The sequence below is a fragment of the Sceloporus occidentalis genome, unplaced genomic scaffold (assembly GCF_023333645.1).
Source record: "Sceloporus occidentalis isolate IW3139 unplaced genomic scaffold, rSceOcc1.0.p SCAF_109, whole genome shotgun sequence".
In the NCBI taxonomy this organism is placed as follows: Eukaryota; Metazoa; Chordata; class Lepidosauria; order Squamata; family Phrynosomatidae; genus Sceloporus; species Sceloporus occidentalis.
The window spans coordinates 2,533,265-2,544,169 of NW_028317089.1; the positions used below are offsets into that span (position 1 = coordinate 2,533,265).

The 10,905-nt window shown below is 43.3% G+C and overlaps 1 protein-coding gene across 1 annotated transcript; it reads left to right on the forward strand.

Annotated features, from left to right (window-relative positions):
* The first annotated feature begins 1,659 nt into the window (after positions 1–1,659).
* On the forward strand, positions 1,660–5,725 carry LOC149283201 (creatine kinase B-type-like). The gene is made up of 7 exons (XM_089497845.1): positions 1,660–1,852; positions 2,317–2,471; positions 2,725–2,857; positions 3,976–4,147; positions 4,734–4,857; positions 5,193–5,382; positions 5,547–5,725. Exons 1-7 carry the CDS (start codon positions 1,660–1,662, stop codon positions 5,723–5,725), a joined length of 1,146 nt encoding a protein of 381 aa, XP_089353971.1.
* The last annotated feature ends 5,180 nt before the right edge of the window (positions 5,726–10,905 follow it).

The window sequence follows — 10,905 nt, forward strand, 5'->3', positions numbered from 1 at the left end:
ACAGTGCATCAGGGGCAGCCTCTGTATAATACATCAGGAGCAGCCTCTGTATAATACACCAGGAGCAGCCTCTGGCAAAATGGAAAGAGCATTGATTCCAAGGTGCTGTTGGTTCCCTCTAGCAGCCAACCAATCCAATGAATGGGATATACATAGCAACCAATAGCAGGCAGGCTGGAGTGCTGTATATATAAGAGGTGGGTGTATCTGCACATACACATCCCTTCAGGTCTGGATACTTGCTGGTCTTGGGGGCAATCACTTCTTCTTAAGCCTACAAACAGCAGGTAGGTTGCAGGGCTTTGGGGTGGGTGAGATGGGGCATCTGCTTGGGGCATTTTCTCTCTCTATATCGCATATGTATTATATATTATATATTGTCCTAATGCTGGCTGTTTATTGCAATCATGATCCCCAGCCCTATGGGGATTAAATATAATAATTTAAATGGCCGTGCCTGCTGCTTTTTTGGGTGCTGGTTGTCCCTCTGCGGGCTTTTCTGACATGCTGGGTTTGGATCAGAACCCGGTGCTGTGCTATTTAGCGCTGGAGGGGTGAGTGGGGCGTGTAATGGCGCAATCCGTGCGCAGATCTGGTGCAGGGTTCTAAATGGAACGTTGCTGATCATTTAGCGCTTTGCTGTTTATAAACACAGCGGGTCGGGGGGGGCAGCAGCCCTTGTCCTTGGGCTGCGTCTCTGTGCATCTAGGGCGTTGCAGCCCTTGATTCTTATGGAAAGGCTCTCCCTGCAGGCACTGGGGCATTAATAATCGGTTATAATCACTGATAATTAGTCTGCACTGGCTTGAGGATGCAGAGCTCCCAGGGGCAGGTTTTAAAGAGATGAACACTTATATTAAAAAGTGGGGGTTTGGAACCCACATAGAAAAAAAACATTTATAATGCTAGTCTTGCTATTTTTATGTTTGGGTACAAATGCTGGGGTAAAAACCCGAATAGATTTATTTTTTTTTATCTGCTGCTGTGATTCTGCTATTCTTTATAAACTCCTTGCATTGGGTTAATAGAACTGAATTTCCCTTAATAGCTCAGCACTGCCCCTACTGACATGTCTTATGTCTGTGCAGCCGGTGGGCTACTGACCACAAATATTCAGATTTACACTCTATTTTTATAAATAAAAAGGCACTTCTATAACAGATATGACAACTGGTAGCTGGGGCATGTCGGCATAATCAGTAGCCCAGTCTGGTAAATGGGCTACAAGCTGTCCTGTCACCATATTTAAAGGGAAGTGTGTGTGTGTGTGTGTGTGTGTATATATATATATATATATATATATATATATATATATATTAGTTATAGAATTGGATGTCTGATACAAGTCACTTTAGCATAGACAGTGTGATATATATATTACTTGATTTGTTATGGGGGGGGTCTTCCCTGTCCTTCTGGATCAAAATGTGTGCACTTAAAAGGGTTAAACTTGATTGGTTTTATTTAGTTTTTACAACCAGTATCTGGACCTCTTGACTATTAGTTTATTGATTAAACCGCAAGGTGGTTGGTTTTAGAGCTGCTACCTATAAGCGGCCTAAGGTTCGTTCCAAGGTCAAATTGCATACGTCCAGCTTCCGGTCTAAATAAAAGTAACTTGCGTTCGTGTTAAATGCTCTCTTGCAGTAAAGAGCAATCATGCCTTTCGGGAACAACCACAACCTTCTGAAGCTGAAAAACTCTGTGGAAGATGAGTTCCCCGACCTGAGTCTCCACAACAATCACATGGCCAAAGTGCTGACCCTGGACCTGTACAAGAAGCTGAGAGACAAGCAGACCCCCAGTGGATTTACTGTGGATGATGTCATTCAAACTGGGATCGATAACCCAGGTAACTGGTGGGATGCTTGTTGTCCACGCTGCTGTCCATCAAAGCAAGTCCTCGCTCCCATTTACTTTATGCTTGACCTGCCCAACATGAATGGATGCTGAAAAGCCAAATCCTATAGCTGAACCATGACACCCCATGCTACCATTTCTTTTAAGTTGCCCCTATCGGAGTCCACTTCATTATCAGAGCGAATGGATGGTTATGTGATATTCATGGGAGGGGAAGGAAAAAAAGCAGTAAACTTGCCTTCTATAAGTCCGGGGAACTGAACCACGTGGCTAATGTCTCAACCCTTGACTTGTGCAGGAAAATTACTTGGAGTATTAAAGAATGATGTGATTTCATAATGTCATGCCATACAACCCATTGGGTTGAGTCCATCCATTGTATGAACGTTGGGTTAGTTGTGGCCAAAGCTTGGCGTTCTAGGCCAGACATTTGTAATGCGTTGCTGTGTTGTGCAGGACACCCCTTCATTATGACCGTGGGATGTGTTGCTGGTGATGAGGAATGCTATGAGGTATTCAAGGCTCTGTTTGACCCCATCATTGAGGACAGACATGGAGGATATAAGCCAACTGACCAGCACAAGACAGACTTGAATTCTGAAAACCTGAAGGTGAGTGCTGGCTCTGCCATAGGCTGCCACTGACTTCAGCCTCCACGAGGGGGAGTTTTTATATCAAATAATTAAGTACTAGTGACACGTGTCTTAATATGTAGATCATTACGCTGATAGTGTCTCCATCGGCTGGCACTACCTGTAATCTCCTTGGCCGTAGACTTTGGTGCTGATGAAGACTCATCGGTCTCTTTGGTGCACCCTTTCTGCTTGGATTTCTCAAGTCATTAGATCTTCTTATCTAATTTAGGGTGGTGATGACCTGGACCCAAACTACGTCATCAGCTCCCGTGTCCGGACCGGGAGGAGCATTCGTGGCTTCTGCCTCCCTCCTCATTGCAGCCGCGGCGAAAGGCGAGCAATTGAAAAGCTGTCCATCGAAGGTAATTCTGGGTGTCTGCTCTGCATCTATCAAAATGCCCTCTTGGGGCAAAGTAGATACCTGACCATGTTGCTAACAGGTCCAGAAGCCCAAGCAAACATTGTAACCCTAGCTGTAGAAGGTGTCGCTGCACTTGATACACTGTAGCCGGAATGTGTGGAAGAAACATTAATCCTTTTCAACTGTAAAAGAGCTCTAGTAGAACTGCCACAGGACTATAGTGCAAACATTTTAAAATACATAATAACCTAATGGGTAATGACTTGGGTTATTGACACAAATTGTCTTCCGTTCACTCCAGTGGGTTTCCCTCCAATGTCTCTTACATGACACTTGGAGCTGAGCTCAGGAATCTTGTAAGACGCTCTCGCCCCGGTTTAACCAGGATCAGGCATCATCCAACAGCTTTTGGAATGTCTTCCATGACAATGAGCCAACCTTCTCCCCAACCGGTGGTTTGTTTCATGGTGGATCAGATGCCACCATACTAAACTGTAAGGTTTGTGGTGGGGTTACACTGCATTACAACACAAATATCTACCGTGGATACGTATAATAAGGTGCAGCTTGATGTTTTAGCCGATCTACAAGATCAGATCGATTTCTCTAGAGAAACCGTTGAAGTTTTGAACTTCCTATAACGTGGGTTGGACTCGGCATCGCTTGTGATTCCTCTTTAAATGTCTTTATTTGAAGCTGTCGCACGGCGTGTGCTCCATGCGGTGATTAGTGATCCTGACGCTGCTGTTCTAGTATAAGGAACCTTTTAAGGAAAGTTTCCATCCCTCGGATCCTCCTAAATACCTGTCTGTATATGGTTTAGTCTTCGTGGAAAGACTTGGCATCTACAAATTCCAGCTTGCACTGAAATTGAGACAGGGAGAAGTAGCTAATGAGGAGGAACCTGTCCGTCCTTTCTACATGCTCTTCTTCTTTTGATGGCACCATACATGTAATAAAGTGTTTGCCGTAATACAGAATACTTTTCACCTTTGTCTGCTAGAGGACCTCTCATGCTTTATGTACACACGGCTATCCCCTTTGCCATTTCAAACTGTAGTCTCATCCTGTCATTTAACTTCTACATGTTCAAATCTATTTTATATATTTGTGGTCCAGCTCTTGCTAACCTGGATGGTGACCTGAAAGGAAAATATTACGCCCTGAAAAGCATGACCGATCAAGAACAGCAGCAGCTTATAGATGACCACTTCCTCTTCGACAAGCCGGTGTCTCCTCTGCTCCTGGCCTCTGGAATGGCCCGGGACTGGCCTGATGCCAGGGGGATCTGGTATGTTTCTCCGACGCTCCTGAATGGGTCTTTCTTTAAACTCCGTAGAATGTTTATGGTCGTTGCATTCTGAGGTCGTGTCGTTGATGGGCTTTAGGGAACGTCTTAAAGCAAATTAAATGTATGGCTGTACCTGAGAACTGATCCATCTGGATTTCTGCACCGTGCCACAACATGCCATAGTATGTGGATATCTGGAGAGACCCAGTGACCCTTAGGCTTTTTCTTCTCCTTGACCCTAAATGTGGCACGTTGTGTGTCTTTTTATACAATGTAATCAACCCTTGATATACAAAAGATCCTGATACACAAGTTCATTCATGGTGACGGTTTTGTGTCTAGTCCTGCTATGCTCTAGCATTAGCGCTAAGCGGTTTAAACCCTGGCAATCCATTGAATTAAATCCAACCTAAACATTTTAATCTAGGTCAATGCACCTTGACCTGTTGCCAGTTTATAAGCAGTAAGAATAGCAGGCCTGGGGGGGGGGGGGGGGGGGGTTTACTGGAGAGTTTAATAAAAAAAAAAAAAAACCCAAAAAACTATTACATAATTTGTATGTTTAATCTTTATTTAATTCTCTAAGGCATAACGACAACAAGACCTTCCTTGTCTGGATCAACGAGGAAGACCACCTACGTGTGATTTCCATGCAGAAGGGCGGAAACATGAAAGAAGTGTTCAAGAGGTTCTGCGATGGCCTGACCACTGTAGGTGCCCCTTAACTAAACATGGTGCTTAATCGCTGCTGCGCCCATCACTGTTTCCCCTATACTTTTAAATGGATTTTCCCTTATTATTTGGCAGTGATTGTTTCTTTAAAAAAAAAAATAAATATCCAGACTTCCCATTTTACTAGTTTTCACATTTTTAGACCTCTAACATTTAAAAAAAAAAAAAAAAAAGTACTTGCAGATGTCTAAAAACTTTGAAACTAGTAAAATGGGAAGTCTGGTGGACCCCCCCCCCCCCCTTTTTTTGTTGAGTAGTCCGAAGCCTATATCCATGTGATGTCCGTAACTCCTATGTGCTCCTTAATCTCCAGATTGAATCCCTCTTCAAGAACAAAGGGTACGAGTTCATGTGGAACCAGCACCTCGGTTACATCCTGACCTGCCCGTCGAACCTGGGAACCGGTCTGCGCGCCGGCGTTCACGTTAAGCTGCCGAACCTCGGCAAGAACGACAAGTTTGGCGAAATCCTCAAGAGGCTAAGGCTCCAAAAGAGAGGAACCGGTAAGGAGCCGAGCTGGGCGTGGAACTGCCGTGCTTGGGCTCCGTTGTCCTGTTGGCTTATTGTCTAAAGCAACTTTAACGGCGTCCCCCCAATTTATTTTTTTTATTATAAAATATATATCTTAATGCTAATATTGATGGCCTTTACGTGATATTCTTCTCAGGTGGCGTAGACACAGCTGCCGTAGGCGGCGTGTTCGATATATCCAACGCCGACCGCCTGGGATTCTCCGAGGTCGAACTGGTCCAGATGGTCGTCGACGGGGTGAAGCTCCTTGTTGAGATGGAAAAACGCTTGGAGAAGGGCCAGTCCATCGACGACCTGATGCCGGCGCAGAAATAAATGCACTTTAATAGCCATGCTTTCTAATTTATTGGACGACCAATAGCATCACTGAGTGAGACCTCCGGACCCGACTCCTGCTTAGTAACACTGTAGAGATCGTCTTCCATCCGTTCATGTTTTTTAGAGGTTTTTTTTTCCGTTTTTGATGGCTGCAATGTTACTGAAAATAGAAAATAAAACGGTCTTGCCTTGACGTCTTGTGTTTTTTGCTAGAGGTGACCATCAGGGGGGGGGGGGGGGGATTTTGTCTGGATTGGAACCCTTATCAAAACCGTGCGAGGGCTTAAATCACATTGGCATCTAATAACAATTCTTAATATGCTAATACCAGGGCAGTAATAGAAGCTGAGTTGTGCAAAAAAAACTAGAATTGTCCCCCCCCCCCCCCCCCCCAAAAAAAAGCGCATCTAAAAAGGACAATTCAGAAACTGTCCTAAAAGATGTTAACCCCCCCCCCCCTTGTGTGTTTTGTGCATACAATTTTTTTTTTTAATTATATGTATAGAACATATTGACCACCACCTTAAAACTAAGGTTCCAAATTAGGGGTTTCTTGAAGACATCTCGAGCCCGTGGATTATTCATTTACGTCTCTCTCGGTAGAAAGAGACCCAGGAACGTTGTTGCTTTTATGAAACGTGGTTTTTTTTTTTTTTTGTTTTTTTTTTTTATATTTTATTTTATATATATATATATTTTTTTATTTTGCCTGTTTATATCAGCTGTCCGTTCCTCCGGATGCTACGGGTCGTCTTCGGATTTCGACCCGGGCTAAACAAAAAGCCTCCTGTGAAAATTCACATTCCTGAACCGCCACATCTTGGTCCCACCTGAGGTTAAGCAGACTATACGTCTCAAGCACAAAAGCTAAACAAGGCGTAGTAAATATACAATGAGAAAAAAAAAATACTACGCGGGTTTTAGCTGTAACGTAGCTTTAGAAGAAACCCGCAAGATTAAGGGCCTGTTTCCTCCGATCCACAGCCTTTGGAGCATCTCATCAACACCTTCCGTAAATATATGTTCTCGTCTAAAATAAAACTTTGTGGCTGTTGCCATGGCGATCCAAGTAACGTCCCCAAGGTTACGCCGTACCGGAATATAAAACGTCCCTTGTTAATGTTTCACCGCGTCGGCTGACACGCAGATGGTGTTAATATGCTAAAAGAGCGGGCTTAACCATGTGATTGCCAAATAGAACTGACAAATTAAAATATTAAAATCAATTATAGTTTTAATTATTTTTTGGGGGATTTTGGACCGCTTGTCATGTGACCAGGCTTTGACCCCAAAAACCTCAGACTTCTGATCAAGGAAAGCATTAATTAAAATTTCCATCTGAAAACACCCAATTTGTACAATTTAATGAAAAAAAAAAAAAAAAAGGTTCACTTATTTACAGACTGTTTCCAATAGCAACGTGAACCAAGTTGCAGAACAGGAGGGTCAGGAATTGTGTCCATGCGCAGCTGTCTGCCGGCAGGTGGAATTGGTGTCGAATTCATACTTTCGAAGCTCCTTTTTGAGCTCCTTATCGGATTATCTTGTTTCTGTAAATTCACATTTTTATGTGATGCGCTACGTGCCCATTGTACTGCACCACAGAATAGGACGGCGCTATAGAGATCGATAAATAATAAGCAACATGTAAGAACTTGTAGAAACAATCCCGTTTGATTAATTCGTCTTCTCGGATTCTTCAGAACATATCCGAGAAAGCTGCTAGGAAACGCCGAGCCCGGAACAAAACAAACAAAAGCGGCCAAGCCGAGCGTCGATAAACAACGTCAGACCTCAGAAGCTGAAGGACTCTCAAGGTCGCGAAAGGACTTCAGAACGGCGGCATCATTTTAGTGGATTTGATGTAGAATTGGACAGGCAGGAACAAAGTTAAATATTCATTATTCATCGAGTAAAAAAGGAGGAGAAAAGTTACTTAGTGCCTTGGAGGTGTGTCTCAGGTATGACATCATCACGCGGTATCTTATGCAGATGAAAGTAGCAGCGTATAACGATGATGTCAGAGATGGGCAGTTCTGGGAGCGTGTAGCGTTTTCTAGGTTTGTCCTAGAACACACGGAAGGAAGGGTGACCACATCAGCCATGTTTTCCAGGACATATTGCTGACCAGCCCAGATAAAGTGCCGCCCTGCAGTATGGAGGATGTATAACTTCACCAAGTCCAACCTCAGAAGACGGTCCGGTTAGAGCCGTACCAAGTGAGGGGTACTCGAGGAACAGAGATATTCTGATGGCCAACAGATACTCTATGGAACGGACCATTTCTATCCATGGCCAAAGATGTCCCGTCCCCGAACCTGACCCCCCCCCCCCCCACCAGCCGCGAGTTCTCCAAAGGTCCGGCCAACAATTTCAGGTCACAATGAGGTCGTTTGCGGTAATCTTGACCTGACCGGCGGCGGGGAGCGTAATTAAGTTGTTGGCCGCTCCGGGGCGGACATTGTTCTGGATTCAGACGTTTTAAGGGGCGCTGTAACGTTCCTGGACGGCGATCAGACGCTTAGATGTTTTCACAGAGCGGGGATTCCTGGAACCATTAACGGATTTGCAGAGAATAATCCAATTTTCTGCTTCAGGGTTCAAAAAGAAACAAATTTTTCAATAAAAAGGAAAAATACGCTAGAATTCGTAGCATGGACAGGGGGGGGGGTAGGGATGAAGGTGTCTCAAGTGCAACACAATCTTTAAAAAGGTGAAATATGGATACTTCTGCTGCGGACCTAAAACAGTAATTTCATATGCGGTGGTTATTTTTGTTTATGGGAGGGGGGGGGTCTTTTGTTTCTTGGGACATTCCGGAGTTTTGGGCACCTTTTTTACACCCTTCGTTGTCCAAAAACTGAGCCGTTGGATCATGGAACTTGAAAGTATGAAACTTTGCTTAATTACCAAGACGACCGCAGAACATCGGGGCCAGACTGACGAACCAGGAGCCCACGGGCACAAAACCATTACTATATTAAATACTTAATGTCATAAAACAAATGACTGTATTTAATGGTGGTGTCGGCTGTCCTGGAAGCTTCCAGAACCCGTTGCATTTATTACCGTGCACTTGGGACCTCTCGTGGCCGTTTCCGTTATTGCCGTCATAGCGCCGGCAGTTTGCACAGCGCAGCAAACAGTCCGTACATTCGAAACCAAACCCGACCGATACATTACACGGAGGAGGACTCGGCTCGTGAGCTTACATTCTAGAGAATTTAGGTTTTTACTCATCTTTTATTTTAGTTTTTCAAAGGCAAAGTATCAACGCAAGATAAAGATACATTTGCTGTTACCATAGCAGACCTCTGCCTTTTGATACCAAATAGCGTATAATTATGCTGTTGCCTGCCCTGACCTCCCACCTTCTCGGCACATCTGCATTTATAACAGTGGTGGCCCAGCCTGGCCAGAACAAGAAAAAGTAAAAACACAGAGAGCAGAGACGTATATATAAGCAAAACGGCATGACCCCCCCAGTCATCCCCAAGGACCTGCCTTGCACAGCCCCAGCCGCTAACGTCATATAAACGGAGCAGAACAGAATAATTCATGGCACTCAATTCCATGAATGGCCACTAGATGTCACTCAAACCATGTCCCTAAAATCTGGGCTTTACCTTCTAAACACGCTGTCTGCTTATACGGATCAATTGGGTGATTAAGTCCCCTGCACCGTTATACATTAAAACCATTCCTTTCCACATTTGCCGATAACGGAACAAGGAATCCAACAGAATTCCATCACGCGATAATGGAACGCCGGGCTACAAGCCTTTCTGCGAAAGCTTTATATGGGGGGGGGGGCAGCTACCCCTGGATAATGTATAATTTAATGCACAAGAGGAAATCTAACCTTTACCATACATTATACAGGGCCAGCCAAGCTCTCGCTTCATGTCAGAATAATGCTAGATCCAACTTTTAGAGGCAATAACCCTGAATACCCTTCCTTGTCCCCACACGCCTCCATAATATCTGCAGCCACGCCGTAGGAAGTGCATTCTGGAACTCGACAACCCTTACTTTAAAGAACGTTGCCATTTATGGCAGGTTCGTGGCCCTCAACATATTATATAAGAAAGACTCAAACATCGCGATGTAAAATACTTTATTGGGTGGGTTAAAGGAGAGCCGGCTACGGAGTAACAAGTAAAAGGAAATTCAGCGTAAGAATGCCCCGAATGTTCTGAATTAGGGTTAAAAAAAACCTGCATATTGCAAATAATGTCCTACCTCTATAGAGTATTCATTCTCTGCTCTCACACCCGTTCCCGCATCAAACACCTCAACGAGGAGCTGCTCCTTAACACTCAATCCTCAGAAAACACTAATACATAAAACACCCAAAGGGTCCTCGCTAGCGGGCACCGCTAGGTCACGGTGCTTGCTTCATTATAAGATAAAGCTCTTGGCTAAATAGGAAGCTAAAGACGATTCTGGGTCAAGCAAAGTTTTTTTAAGCTTCTTTTAGCTCTCCAAATCATACAACACCAATAATAATAATAATAATAAATAAAAACCCAAATATCTATAAATGTATACTGCTGTATATGGAATTTTATTTAAGTTAATTTTAATTTCTAAATTTTTTTTTTTTAATTGTACGATGGCTTTTGGGAGACATCTTGGATTTTTTCCCTTAGTGGAAAGACAAAAACCAACAGATATTGAATTAAAGTTTTTTTTTTTCCCCACAACCAGGATAAACATAAAATAATAAAAATAAATAATAATAAAGAGACTTTTCTTTAGCAGGGGACATTTTAATTGCTGGCCAACTCATACCTTTCAGTAACATCCCCCACAATTTTCTTTCCTGCCACATTCCCCTCGCTTACAACAACCGACATGAAAACACTAGGTCGTAACAATGATTGAAATGAACGTACTTACAAATTCTAAAAGAATTCAACAGAAAAAAAATACAAAAATTCAAAAACATGGCATGTGGAAAACAAAACGGGGGGGGCGGGGGAAAAAAAAAGGGAATTTTGGAACATTAGGTCTTCAACAGCCACTTTTTATTTTAATATAATACTCTGTGATCATCTCAAACTGACATCCATTCTTGCACACGCATACAAGATGTATATCAATAAGGAAATATATTATGCGAATAATGTCAGGAAAAGGAAAAAAAAAAAAAAAAAAGCAGGAGTAAATAATTT

Coding starts and splice junctions, on each gene's coding strand:
- LOC149283201 (XM_089497845.1), top strand. CDS start 1,660: ATGCCTTTCGGGAACAACCACAACCTTCTGAAGCTGAAAAACTCTGTG. Junction 1,853..2,316: donor AACTGGGATCGATAACCCAG/GTAACTGGTGGG, acceptor TGTGTTGTGCAG/GACACCCCTTCATTATGACC. Junction 2,472..2,724: donor TGAATTCTGAAAACCTGAAG/GTGAGTGCTGGC, acceptor TATCTAATTTAG/GGTGGTGATGACCTGGACCC.